This window comes from Peromyscus californicus, unplaced genomic scaffold (assembly GCF_007827085.1).
Source record: "Peromyscus californicus insignis strain IS unplaced genomic scaffold, ASM782708v3 Scaffold_16__1_contigs__length_79575227, whole genome shotgun sequence".
NCBI classification, from domain to species: Eukaryota; Metazoa; Chordata; class Mammalia; order Rodentia; family Cricetidae; genus Peromyscus; species Peromyscus californicus.
Window position 1 is genome coordinate 39,087,136 of NW_026294458.1, and position 14,305 is coordinate 39,101,440.

Consider the following 14,305-nt stretch of genomic DNA (forward strand, 5'->3'; position numbering starts at 1 on the left):
ATTATTGTTATTTAAGGTTTGTGATCTCAGTCTTGAGTTTTATTAATTTTAATAGTTTAAAATGTCTCCTTACTGTTTTCGGTATATTTGTATTTCAGTACTTGGAAAGAGGGAGGTATTTTGTAGATCGCATTTCGTTTTCTCTGTGTATTAGTGAGAATGTGGCTGGGAGGCTGGAGAGAGAACTCAGTAGTGAAGAGTACTTGATGCTCTTGCAGAGGGCCCAGGTTTGATTCTGAGTACCCACATGTTAGCTCACAACCATTTGTAACTCCAGTTCCAGGGGACCTGACACAGGCTTCTGGCTTCCTCAGGCCCCAGGCACTCAGGACCACAGACATACATGTAGACCAAACACTCATGCATAAGAAAAATTAATAAACAAAAAGGAATTTGGCTGATTGTCCTGAATATCTAAGTAAAATTATAAGTGCCTTTAGTCATATCATTATATTTATTATCAAAATGTTTTTTTTTTATTTTTTCTTAGTGGACAAGAAGCCTAAGAAATAAAGTCATCTGTCTAGACCACAAAAACAAAAAAGGTGTCCATGGGCATCCTGTCACTTCTAAGGCAACACCAGAAAGGTAAGATAGGTATTTCCGTGTGACATAGAATGGGTTTATACAAAGAATAAACAGTGTGACCAGGAATGATTATTTGATGCTTGTTAAGTCTCAGTTAACATTTAAGACAGGGTTTGAACTCGATGTCCTCTAAGATTCCTTCTAAGCTGTAACTTTCTGTGATTATAGATGGTCTTTACTAATTGTTATATGCATTTGCAACATCTTGATAAGCTTTAGCTGACAATGTAAGGATTATAGACTGATAATAATTCTTGATTCACATTTTGTAGTCAGTGGTTTAAAAGGCACATCATTCAGCAACTCTTGTGGCTAGGCATGTTCTTCACCCTCTAGGGATACTCTAGGTCATATTCCCAGGGTAACTAATGTTTAGTTGGAGGTTGTCTGCCTAGTGTGTCAGGATTACAGGAAACAGTCGCAGCACTGAGATCATTATTGGTAAAGGACATGTCATTGTGTCTTAGGGTTACTAACTGGGTTACATCATAGGTTGTTATAATGGAACACTGTGACCAAAGCCAACTTGGGGAAGAAAGGGCTTATTTGGTTTATGCTTCCATATTGCTGTTCATCATCAAAGGAAGTCAGGACAGGAACCCAAACAGGGCAGGAACCTGGAGGCAAGAGCTGATGCAGAGGCCATGGAGTGGTTCTACTTACTGGCTTGTTCCCCAAGGCTTGTTCAGTCGGCTTTCTTACAGAACCTAGGACCACCTGCCCCGTGGTGGCTCCACCCACAATGGGCTGTGGCTTCCCAAATCAATCACTAAGAAAATGCCCTACAGGCTTGCCTATAGTCCAATCTTAGGGTGACCTTTCTCAATTCAGACTTCCTCCTTTCCAGTAACTCTAGCTTGAGTCAAGTTGACATAAAATTAAACAGTGAACATTGGACTTTGAAAACCTCCTATTGCAGATGTGGGTCTCAGGTACATCCCTGGATCATCAGACTTCTTGGACTCTAGCAGCCAACAGTAGTTAGCTCTAGGGTTTAATATGTTCTTGGCCTCAGTGTCTTGACTATAAAATTCCAACATTAATCCCAGTAGATAAGATAACCCCTGGCCAGCTGCTTCTATAACTGCTTCCCTGGGTCCTCTCTGTGGTTGTTACCTTTCTCAGGCCCCCATGGTAGCACAGTTTTTAGTGATAGGTTCTCTCTCAGGATGCCTTCTGCAGCAGTCATCAAATCAAGTAGTAGAAAAATGGAATTTATCTTTGCCTGAGTGAGCTCTGCCTTAACCAAAACTTGCCACTGGGTTTGAGACTTGTAGGATTGCCCATCTCTCAACTTTTGGAAGTGATTTCAACCCTCCCTCCCCTGCCAGGAAGCCCGATGACACTGTGTGTCATATCTTACATCTTACTTATCTGTTTGTTGTCCGTCTTTTTTTTCCATACCTTCTGATACCATTTCCTTTCCTTTCTGGATTTCTGAAGCTCTTCTTTTCTTTCCGTGTTTGGAATAGAGTCTGTTATTTCTTATTCTCTCCTTCCTTGGCTAAAATGAAGGTAGCTTCTAGCCCACCATCTTCTTCTTCCATAGAAGGCCCAAGTACTCCATTTTGATAGTAAGATAATTTCTTTTTTCTTTTTCTTTTTTTGTTTTTTTTTTTAGACAGGGTTTCTCTGTGTAGCCCTCGCTGTCCTAGAATTTGCTCTGTAGACCAAGCTGACTTTGAATTCAGAGGCCCACCTGCCTCTGCCCCCCAAATGCTGGCATTAAAAGTGTACGCCACCATGCCTGGATGTAAGTTAATTTTTTTATATTTATTTTGTGTGTAGGGCAGAGGTCAGAGTGTGCATGTGAAGGTCAGAGAAGAATGTGCATGCTACCACAGTCTGTGTGAGTTCATATGTGCATCAATCCTACTGTGTTTAGAAGACCGTGTTTCCTTGGTGTTCTTTATTCCCTTGGTTCTTACACTCTTTCTGCTTCCTTCCACAGGGTTCCTTGAGCCTTGAGGTGAGGGAATTGATAGAGACATCCCATTTAGGACTGAGTATTCCAACGTTTCACACAATCAGCACATTGTCTAGATGTGGGTTTCTGTTTATTCCCACCCCTTCAGGAGAAAGCCTCTCTGATGGCGAGCAAAACACTGATCTATGAATATAGCAGAGTGTTATTAGGAGCCATTTTATTGCTATTTTCCTTTAGCAGAACAATAGTACTTGGTTTTCTCCTAGGTCCTGGCCTAGCTAGTCTCAGGTTCATGGCCGTCCGAGCACTGTCGGGGAAGGGTTCCACCTCACGGAATGGGCCCTAAATCCAATCAGATATGGTTGGTTGCTTCCACAAGCTTTGTGCCACTGTTGCACTAGTGCATCCTGCATGCATGCTGCCATTGTAGGTCACAGTGTTTACAGCTGGGTTGGTGTTTACCATTCTTCCCTGGTAGTGTGCAGAGCACCTTCCAGTACCACAAATACTAGTCAGTAGGAGTGAAGGCTCTAGGTGGGCACCAGCTCAACTTCTTCATGTGCAATGAGTTATGTGGCATTATCTTCAGCAATAGGGCCTTTTTTATTTTCTTTTTTTTTTTGTGGAGAGAAGCCAGGGGCCTTGGCAATAGCCTGGATTGTTTAGGGTATCCCATGGTATCAACAACTCAACTAGATGTAGCCCATCTTGAATTGCAGGATTCATTTGGTGACGAGAGCTGTCCAGTTGGGGCTCTATCTCCCTTTTTATTTGGCAATTCCATTTAGATCACTTTCACACATGTATGTTTTAGGAAGTTTTTATTATATTGGGTTTCCATATGACCCCTCAAATGGCCCTTTGTTTCAGCTGTTTGTATTCCCTCCCTCATCCTCTTTTTCCCTCCTCCTGTCTGTTTGACCCTCCCATTCCATTCCTCCTCCCAATCCTTTCATATCTATGTATTCTTTTTCTTCTTTCTAGGGAGATCTATCCTCTCCCTGTTCCTCACTCTATAACTAACCTCAGTGGTTCTATGGATTGTAGCTTGCTTATTGAGACTTAACAGCTAACACCTACATATAAGTGAATATATACCATATTGTCTTTCTGGGTATAGGTTATTTCACTCAGGATGATTTTTTTTTCTAGCTCCATCCATTTACCTGAGAATTTTATTTTATTTTTTTAACAGTTGAGTAATGTTCTAGTATATAAATATGCCACTTTTGCTTTATCCATTCAGCCATTCATTCATGGACATATAGAGAGTGGCTTTTTTGGAGTAGGTGTGGCCTTGTTGGAGGAAATGTATCACTGTGGCAGCAGGCTTTGAGGTCTCCTATACTCAAGCTAGGCCTGGTGTCACAGATGCTTCTGTTGCCTGGAAATCAAAATGTAGAACTCTCAGCTCCTTTTCCAGCACCATGTCTGCCTGCATGCTGCCATGTTTCCCACCTTGTCTTGCCATGATAATAATGGACTAAACCTCCGAAACTGTAAACTACCCACAATTAAATGTTTTCCTTTGTAAGAGGTCATGGTCATGATGTCTCTTCATGGTAATAGAAGTTAATACCAGGGACTAGGATATTGCTGTGATAGGCCTGACCATGCTTTTGTTTGGAGGAATTTGGACCTTGGGAGTTTGGGTTATGAAAGCAGTGGAATACTTTAAACACTGCTGAATGGGCCATACTAGTAGGAGCATGGAAGACAGTGGTGCTGAGAGTAACTTGAACTGGGGAGCTTGGCTCAAGATGCTTCAGAGATGAATTTTAGTAGGTTGCCTAGAGATCGTTCTTGTGATATTTTGGTGAAGGATGTGGCTTCTTTTGGCTCTCCTCCAAAGAGTCTGCTTGAGACTAAAGTGAAGAGATTTGAATTAATTCTGTTGGCAGAGGAAATCTCAAAACAGCCTAGTTAGACTCTCTCATTTGGTTATTAGTGGTAATTCTAATGAAGATTTATATGAAAAGAAGAAAACTGAGTAAGGTAAAAACAAAATGTACAATTTGAGGAGAAAAGGAACACCAGAAAGTGGTATGGAGCTGAGTCCTGTGTTCAAGGAGATAAACAGATTAAGAAATGGAATAAAGGGAGTGGTGACCTCAGGGCAAAATCCTATGCAGCTAAGCTTCCAATTTGTGGAAAGGAATTAAAATACAGTTTAGAGCCAGGTGTAGTGGTGCATGCCTTTAATCCCAGCACTCAGGAGACAGGTGGAGCTCTGAGTTTGAGCCTGGTCTACAAATTGAGATTCAGAACAGCCAAGCTTAGGAAGTGAAGGAAACCATCTAAAACAGAAAGTTGATGGAAATGTAATTGAAGGAGGTGGCCATATTCCAGCCCCAGCAACAGAACTTGGTAGCTTAGGTTACATGATTCTGGCTTTAGAGTCAAGAATAAAAGAAAAGGATTATGGAATCTTCTTCCATGACTAAGGAAAGCCACTGAGGCCAGGCATGTGTGAGTGGTGTCCCTGCATGGAGGCCTAGAGAGGCCATTGCATGAAGCTGTGAAGGTGAAGCCTAGATTGTCTTGGAGAACACAAGATGTTAGAGATGCCAGAGTAGTGAGATACCTGCCAAGGAGAGCTGCTAACAGGGAGTGGAACCAGTCCAAGGGAAAGAAATGTGTTGCAGTCAACAAAGCTGAACAGAGTTGGAGATCTGAAGAGCGTTTTGACATCAGACATGGAGACTCAGAGTTTGGAGTTTGCCCAGCTGTTTTTCAGTCTTGCTTTGATCCAGTATTTTCTCACTATTCTCCCTTCCCTATGTTTTGGAATGGCAATATATATACATATACATATATGTACATATATATACATATACATACATACATACATATATGCACACACATATATACATACATATATGTACATATATCTATCTATCTATCTATCTATCTATCTATCTATCTATATCTTGTGCCATTATATGTTGAAAGTATGTGATCTGCTCTTTGATTTTATACAGTTAAGAGATTGCATGAATCTCAGAATAGACTTTGAAATTTAGACTTCTCAATATGTTTGAGACTGTGATAGACTATGGAGACTTTTGAAGTTGGACTGAATGCATTTTTGTGTTACGATGTAGCTACAAGATTATGGGAGCCAGGGAGTGGACTGAGGTGGTTTGAAAGAAAATGGCTCCCATAGGGAGTAGCACTATTAAGAGGTATGGCTTTGTTAGAATAAGTTGGCCTTGTTGGAGGAAGTGTGTTACTTACTGTGGGGATGGGCTTTGAGGTCTTCTTTGCTCAAGTAACTCCCAGTGTCACAGTTGCTTTGACTACTTGCAAATCAAGATGTAGAACTCTCAGCTCCTTTTTCAGCACCTGCCTGCATGCCACCATGTCCCGCCATGCTTCCCACCATCATAATAATGGACTAAACTTGTGAAACTGTAAGGCTGCCCACAATTAAGTGTTTTCCTCTATAACAGTTACTGTGGTCATGTTGTCTCTTCACAGCAGTAGAAACCCTAAGACAGTCTGTTTCTGACTATTATAACTAGAGCAACAATGAACATGGTTGAGCAAGCATCTCTGTAGTAGAATGTAGAGTCTTTTGGGATGCACAAGTCTTGAATGTCCAAGGGTGGTATAGCTGGATCATGAGGTAGATGCATCCCAGTTTCCTGAAGAACTGGCACATTGATTTCCATAGTGGTTGTACAAATTTGCACTCTTATCAGCAATGGATGAGTGTCCTCTAACTGCACATCCTCACCAGCATGAGTTGTTATTTGTTTTATTGATCTTGGCCATTCTGTCTAGTATATGATGAAATCTCAAAGTAATTTTGATTTGTATTTCCATGATGTGCTTGAATTTTTTAGATTTAGCGTTTTCCTTAACTGAGGAATTGAGTTCTTCTATCTAGTCTTCAATGCCTGAGATTCTCTCTAACATGTCTTTTATTGTGTTGGTGAGGCTTGCCTCTGAGGTTCCTGTTTGAGTTCCTAAATTTTTCATTTACAGTTTCTCCTCAGTTTGGTTTTTTTAGTGATTCCCTTTCCACTTTCATATGTTTTGAACAGTTCTCTTCATTTCATTCCACTGTTTGTGTTTTCATAGATTTCATTAATGGATTTATTTGTATCCTCTTTATGATCCTTGAGCATACTCATAATAGCTATTTTGAAGTCCTTGTCTTATTTTGCAGATATGTTGCATTTCTTGGGGTCTCGTGCATTAGGGTTGCTGGGCTCTAGTGTAGATACATTGTTCTGACTGTTACTGTGTTTTGCACTGGAGTGCAGACATCTGGGTTTGGCATGTGTCTTAATTAGAGTTTCTGTTGCTGTGAAGAGATACCATGACCATGGCAACTCTTATAAAGGAAAACATTTAATTGAGGTGGTAGCTTACAGTTTCAGAGGTTTAGTCTATTATCATCATGGTGGGACATGGCAGCATGCAGGCAGACATGATGCTGGAGAAGGAGCTGAGAATTCTACATCTTGATCTGCAGGCAACAGGAAGTGAACTGTGTGTCACACTGAGCATAGCTTGAGCAAAGGAGACCTCAGAGCCCACCCCCATAGTGATACACTTCTTCCAACAAGGCCACACCTACTTTCAAAGCCACATCTCCTCATAGTGCCATTCCCTATGAGCTTATTAGGGGCCAATTATATTCAAACTATCACAGGATGATTGTAACTCTAGGTGTTGATATCTGGTCTTGTCTTTGTAGGAGTTTCCATTCCTTGGTTTCTATTGCCTTTTCTGGATCTTAGGAGCTTGTGGTGGTTGTGGGTTGCCTGATAGGGAGTGCTTCTCAGTTCCTATCAGGTGTGGCCACTGGAGGTCCTGGGTGGAATTTGTTTCTAGGTATTGGGAATGGACAGGAAGGAGTGGGGATGAACTAGAAGCATGGAAACATTGAAAGGGTCCACAGGAGGGAGGCGAGCTGGGTCTACAAGCAGGATCTGTGGAGTCCCGAGGGAATGGAGGAAGAAAGGGAAGACAGCTCCCCACAGGTGGTCTGCTACTGGGCCCTGGATGAGACTTAGGAATTGGAGTCAGAGTGAAGATCTTTACCTCATTCCCTGTGGTGTCCAGGGAGGGAGTGCTTGGGGTGTTGGCATCTGGACCGTGAATGGAGTGAGGAAGGAAGGCTATGGGAGATCTGCACACATCCCCTGGGCATGGGGCCAGAGAGGAAGGGGAGGCTGCAGCAGATGGTTGGCTGCAAGGCATGGGATGAGACTGGGGAATCGGGACTGGAGGATGGAAAAGAGTGGAGTTCTTTACCTGTTTCCTTCCTGGCCAGTGGGTTTCCAGGGAGAGGCTGCCTTGAGTGTTGGCAAGTGAGACCTTTTTGATTGTTTTTGAGACAAGTTTACTTACATCATTGCTTAGTGTTAGGTTTTTATCTTCTGTATAGCTTTTTTGGTCATTTCCTGACTTGTTTGGTTTGCTTTTTTAAAATTAGATAATATAATCACTTTCTTATTTCTGCTTGAGTGTATTTCTCTGTTTTACTTAGAGTTACTGTGTGGATTATATTTACCATCCTAAATTGATAATATTTTAAATTGAATTTATACTAGTTTAATTTCCGTGACTTAGAAACTTTGTTCTTTACATCTCTGTCTCAACCTGTTTCACGTCTGCTTTTACAGAATTCTGTCCTCCTGGGATCGGAGATGTGGCTCAGCACTAAGAACACTGGTACTCTTGCACAGTACCTGGGTTTGGTTCCTAGAACCCAAGTTAGGCAGTTTACAGCCACCTGTAATTCCAACTCCAGGGGATCTGATGCCCTTTTCTGACTTCCATCTGTACATGCGTGAACACGAACACACATACACACACACACACACACACACACACACACACACACACACACACACGCGCGCGCGCGCATCACATCTTCATTTTTGACAAAACATAGATTCTTTTTGAAAGAAATATAGTTGTTTCTTATGGCTGGACCTGCTGGCACACGCCTTTAATCCCACGATTTGGGGAGACAGAGGCAGACGGATCTCTGGGAGTTCCAGGCCAGCCAGAGCTGTTACACAGAGAAACCCTGTCTCAAAAAACCAAAACAAAACAAAAAACAAAAAGACACTGTGGAAAGAAACGCAGTAGGCAAATTTCAAGGCACACACACACACACACAGTGTGTGTGTGGGGGGAGGGCAGGCAGGGGCAGGGCAGAGGCTATGAATAAGAGAAGGAATGAATTGCCTGCTTAAGAGTGAGTGGAGTCCTTGGTAACAATTGAGAGCCTTGCAGCTTTATTTGCATAGAGTTCTAGAGGGCAGATCACTATCTTGAGGTAGTAAATCTTAGGTTGCTGCTTGTCTTCTTGGAGACAGACCCCTGAATGCCAGAGGTCGCCATTAGGGTTAGACTCTGGTTGTTTGTGAAGGACATCATCATAAATCACTGAGTCAGGCTCTAGGCAGTTAGGATCTGTCATTAGAGAGTGAGGATTTTGCTTATTTTATTTTTACGTTTTGTATTCTTTCACCTTGCATAACTTTCTTGATTTTTTTTTTAAAGTTTATTTTTTTATTTTTTTATTTTATTATGTATACAGTGTTCTGCCTGCATGTATCCCTTCAGGCCAGAAGAGGGAGCCAGATCTCATTACAGATGGTTGTGAGCCACCATGTGGTTGCTGGGAATTGAACTCAGGACCTCTGGAAGAATAGTCAGTGCTCTTAACCTCTGAGCCATCTCTCCAGCCCAACTTTCTTGATTTTTATTTTTTTTAAACCAGGGCAGGGATAGTAATAATGAAATTACTTAGCTTTTGTTAATGTGTATCTTGATTTCTCAATAACTTTGGAGGGAGAGTTTTGCTGAGTCTGGGACTCTTGATTAAAAGTACCCCCCTGCTCTCAGCATCTTGAAGGTGTTGAGATCAGGCTGTACTCTGCTCTAAGCTATTTCATTTCATGTGAGACTGGGTTTTTAGTCTGTGCCTTGTTTTGAGAGGCCCTGCTTTATAAGCAGCTTTTGAGTTAATTGTGAGGAAAAAGGATTAGTCTAGCTCCTGGGTAGACCCACAAGCACATCTGTCAGGCACCACTGGTCCAGAGGACTGATAAGTGACTTATGCCTGGGAGGATAAAGGGAGCCACTTCATAGATTCATCAGGGTGAGTTGAGACTCTAGGCACACATCTGTGTATTAACTTCATACCAGGGAAACCAGGCCCAAGGATTTATTAGGCATACCAGACTGAGGAAAGGGCATGGTTTCTTCACCTGGATCCATAAAATGATGGCTACCTAACCCTGGGATGGTATGGCCCCAACCAACTTGTAATCTGATACCTGATGTATCTTGATGTGCATCAAGGACTAGCAAGCAGAGGACTCTGGACTCTCCCTGGGGTTTCTACTCACCTTATTCTGCTGTTGACTCAGCCTATTCCCCTGCCTGCCCACCCACCTTTTTGCCTCACTTGCCTGTCTGTGCAGCTCTGGCTGTCCTGGAATTTGCTCTCTAGACCAGGCTGGCTTTGGAACTCACAGAGATCCGCATGCCTCTCTGCCTCCTGAGTGCTGGGATTAAAGGTGTGTGCCCCCCCCCCCCCCCATCACTTGTTTCTTATTTTCATGACCTTACCCCATTTTAAAAGTGATTATAGTCTGTCTAGATTTGGCTCTCCTTCAGTCTACCATATTTAGAGTGTATTGAATTTCTTCATGTTTGTGTTTACTTGTTTAATCTGATTTGGGACGTTTCATCCATTATTTCCTCAGATATTCACTTTGCCTTTTTTTCTCTTTGCAATTCCTATTACTCTCTAGTGGATTTGAAAACTTCAAAATTTCAGTTAATTGTTTTTTATTTTTAAGATAGGGTCTCATTATGTAGCCCCAGCTGGCCTGGAACTTAGCAAGCCAACCAGGGTAGCCTGAAACTCACAGAGTTCTACCTGCCTCTGCTTCCTGAGTTTGGGATTAACAGTGTGTACAGCACATCCAGCTAGCTGATATATTTTTAAGCACTAGAATTTATTTTTTAGGCTGTATCTGTCTTTATTAATATTTCCATCTTGCTTACATGTCATTCCTTCACTTTTTCATGTTTTCATTGAGATATTTAGATGTCTTCTAGACAGTTTTTATTAGTTCTTTGAGAATCGCTGCATTGTGTGTTGATCTGTTCACCTCCTCCTCCAATTCCTACCAGAACTGCCCTCCTTCTATACTTATCCAACTGCGAGTCTTTAGTTTTTCAAAAGTCCAGTTAGTAATGTCTATGAGATCTTGGATGTGTCACCATCCCCTGGATGATCAGAAAATTGATCCTCCCTCTGCCAGCAGCCACCAGTTGCCTGTAGTTCTTTAACTGGGGGCAGAACTTCATGATCACCCCCCTTCTCCATGCTGGGATTTTGTCTGGCTTGAGCTTGCACAGGTCTTACTCTCCACACCTTAACAGTTGTGGTCTCTGTGTAATCACCAACTTCTGCAAGCAGAACCTCCTCTGATGAGGCTTGAGAGATACACTGATCTATCTATGTGTGTAGTGGTAACTCATGAGAAGTTGGTGTAATGCTGTATCCAGTTAGCAGAATAATGGTGGTAGGTTCTTTCTTAGTGCCTATATTCTGTCTGACCACAGATTCTTGGCCCCAGTAACAGCGCCCAGGTGTAGGTCCCATCTTAAATCCTTAAATCTGACCAGAGAGTGATGGAGTACTTCCACGACATAAGTGCCACGATTGCAGCAGTGTCTGGCAAGGCTGGTTATTAGTATAGGCCACAGGGTTAGCAGCTCGATAAGATTGGTTACGACTTTTCTCCTTTAGTAACGAGCATAGCACCTTCAGCACTCAGAAAGCTAGCCTCTAAGGGTAAAGGTTTGTCAGTTTTCACTTTAGTTTCTTTTGCCTTTCGAGTTCTATCTGGGAAATTGAAGGTAGCAATGATTTGAAATATTTCCCTGTTGCACATTACCTGCTTGAGGCTTTACAGTTAGGTCTTTTATCCGCCCCCCACCCCCCGAGACAGGGTTTCCCTGTGAAGCTTTGGCTATCCTGGAACTCATTCTGTAGACCAGACTGGCCTCGAACTTAGAGATCTGTCTGCCTCTGCCTCCCAAGTGCTGGCATTAAAGACGTGTGCCACAACCACCTGGCTGTCTTTAATCCACTTAAGGTTCATTTTGTTTGTATGCTGTGGGAAATTGAGGTCAAATTGAAATCTCCTACATTTATATACCCAGTTTTGCCAGGACAGTTTATTGAAGATAATGTTCTTTCTCTAATGTTAGTTTTTAGTGCCTTTGTTAAGAATCAGTCTTAATGGATTAGTTTACTTGTAGACTCTATACTCTCTTTCATTAAGCTGTCTGTTTTTACATCAATACCTGTGGTATTTCAGTCACTGTGGCTCTGTACATTTTGTATATCTTGAAATCAGGCATTGTGATACTCAAGTTTTGTTCTTTTTACTCAGGCTTTCTCTAGCTATTCAGTTTTTTCCTTCCATGTGAATTTTAAGATTATATTTATTACTCTTAAGTTCTTGATAAGAAGCACCTTGAGGAAGGAAGAATTTCTTTTGGCTCATGATTTAAGAACGTGTCTTAGTCACTGTCCTGTTGCTGTAGAGAGACACCATGACCAAGGCAGCTCTTTAGGAAGCAATTATTGGAGCTTACTTACAGTTTCAGAGGCTTAGTCCATTACCATGGCAGGAAGCATGGCGGCAAGCAGACAGGCATGGTCCTGGAGAAGTAGCTGAGAGCTTTACATCCTGATCCTCAGGCAGCAGGCAGAGAGAGGGCTGGGAGCAGGCACTGGACATGGCACGGGCTTTGAAACCTCAAAGGCTGTCCTCAGCGACACACCTCCTCCAACAAGGACACACTTTCCAATCCTTCCAAGCAGTTCCACTGGGGACTAAGCAAACATATGTGCCTGTGGGAGCTAATATCCTTCAAACCACCACAAAGTCTAGTATGGCAGGGAAGGCTAGGCAGCAGGAATGTTATCAAAATGAATCTTTGGTCAGGAAGCACCAAGAAACAATGAGATCTTCAACTTGATTTCTCCTTTTTATTCTTTCATGGATTCCTGTCTATGGCACGGTGCCACCCATAGTCAGGGTAGATCGTCCCTTCTCAGTGAAACCCAGAACTCTGTTTCCATAGTGATATGAAACCCAGTTGACAGGAACATTTAACCATTTCAGCTCTGTGTCTTGTCAACTTGACATTCAGACACATCACTATAAGGGCTGGAGAGATGGCTCATCACTTAAGGCACTTGTTTTTGCAGAGGACCTAGATTTGATTCCCAGCACCTACACGGTAGCTCATAACTACCTGTAAGTCAGTTCAGGATATCTGATACTCTCTTCTGACATACATATGAGCAAAACACTCATAAACAAAAAAATAAATCAAAGGCATATCACTATAAATCATATTATTCCATTCTTGACTTGTAAAGTCTCATTTTCATCTAATAATGTGAAATGCATAAATATCCCCATAATCTTCAGCTGTTCCAACTTCATCCTAAGGTCCAAAGTTTCTTCTGAGCCTAAAGTAATTTAAATGTGAGCCCCTAAAGTCATAACCACATTACATTTTTTCAGTAGATAATGGCACAGAGTAAACATTCTCATCCCATTAAGGAGGAAAGGGGTCATAGCTAGGAAAGATCAGATCAAAGCAAATGTGAAATCTAGCAAGGTAGATGCCAAATGTTGCAGTTCTGTGTCTGGCATCATCGGTTCCTATTGGATTCATCTCAGCATCAAAGGGTTTGGGCAGACCCACACTCCAGATCTGCTTCCTGCAGCACGCAGAGCCTCTGTCTTGAACTGGCTGTTTTCTGTGTCTTCAGCTTTCCTTAGTAGGTGTTCCATGTTGTGTTATCTCCAACATCCTAGGGTCTCCATTACAACTTAGGCTTCACCTTCCAACTTTATGCAGTGACTTCTCAGGTTCTCCTTGCAGGGATTCCACCCCTGCCTGGAAGTCTTACAATCTTTCATGCCTGCAAAACCAGTCTAAGTGGACAGTGCTGCCAGTTTGAGATGGAGCCTTGGATCACAGTTCAATTAGCCTTTGTGTGTTGATACATGGCTTGGGTTTATGTATACTTCCCATGGCAGCTGTTTTTGAGCAAGCAATTCCTTCAGTGGCATTTTCAGTTTAGGCTCCCTTCTTTAAAATGAATTTGCATTTCACTAGAGTTTTCCATAGGTGGGTCTTGCCTTCCTGGTACCTTTCCTATGCAGAATGCTAGGTTTTTGTTTGTTTTGTTTTTAACAACTGTACAGCTGTTTTCTCAGCAGCCTTGTCTGTAACTTCATATGCATTCCTTTTCCCACCAACAACACATTTTCCATATCTTCCTGCTCTGTCTGTTGCTCTTATTCAGTGTAGACCTAACCATGAACAATCAGTAGTAATCATGCCACAGCCCTCATGCTGGCTTGTCTTGAAATTTTTGCTGCCAAATAGAATTAATACATTACTTTAAAATTCATCCCTACTGAAGGTTTCAGGACATAGACAAATGCAGCAGATTCTTTGCCAAAATATAACATGAGGCTTTTAGCTCTGTTCCTTACAGAGTTCTTGTTGAATAAAATCTCCACTTCTGGAGCTGGAGAGATGGCTCAATGGGTAAGAGCACTGACTGTTCTTCCATAGGATCTGGGTTCAATTCCCAGCACCCACATGGCATTTCACAACTGTCTGTAACTCTTGTTCCGGGGATCCGACACCCTCATACAGACATACATGTGGACAAAACACCAATGCACATAAAATACAGATAAAAAATTA

The 14,305-nt window shown here is 42.1% G+C and overlaps 1 protein-coding gene across 4 annotated transcripts in view; it reads left to right on the forward strand.

The window, feature by feature from the left end:
* The window catches only part of Senp7 (SUMO specific peptidase 7), a 130,764-nt gene that overhangs the window by 49,422 nt on the left and 67,037 nt on the right, over positions 1–14,305 (forward strand). For all 4 annotated transcript variants that reach the window (XM_052740886.1, XM_052740887.1, XM_052740888.1 and 1 more), the window contains one exon: positions 491–588. In XM_052740886.1, coding sequence (XP_052596846.1) covers positions 491–588 — 98 coding nt within the window. The remainder of the gene's footprint in view (positions 1–490; positions 589–14,305) is intronic.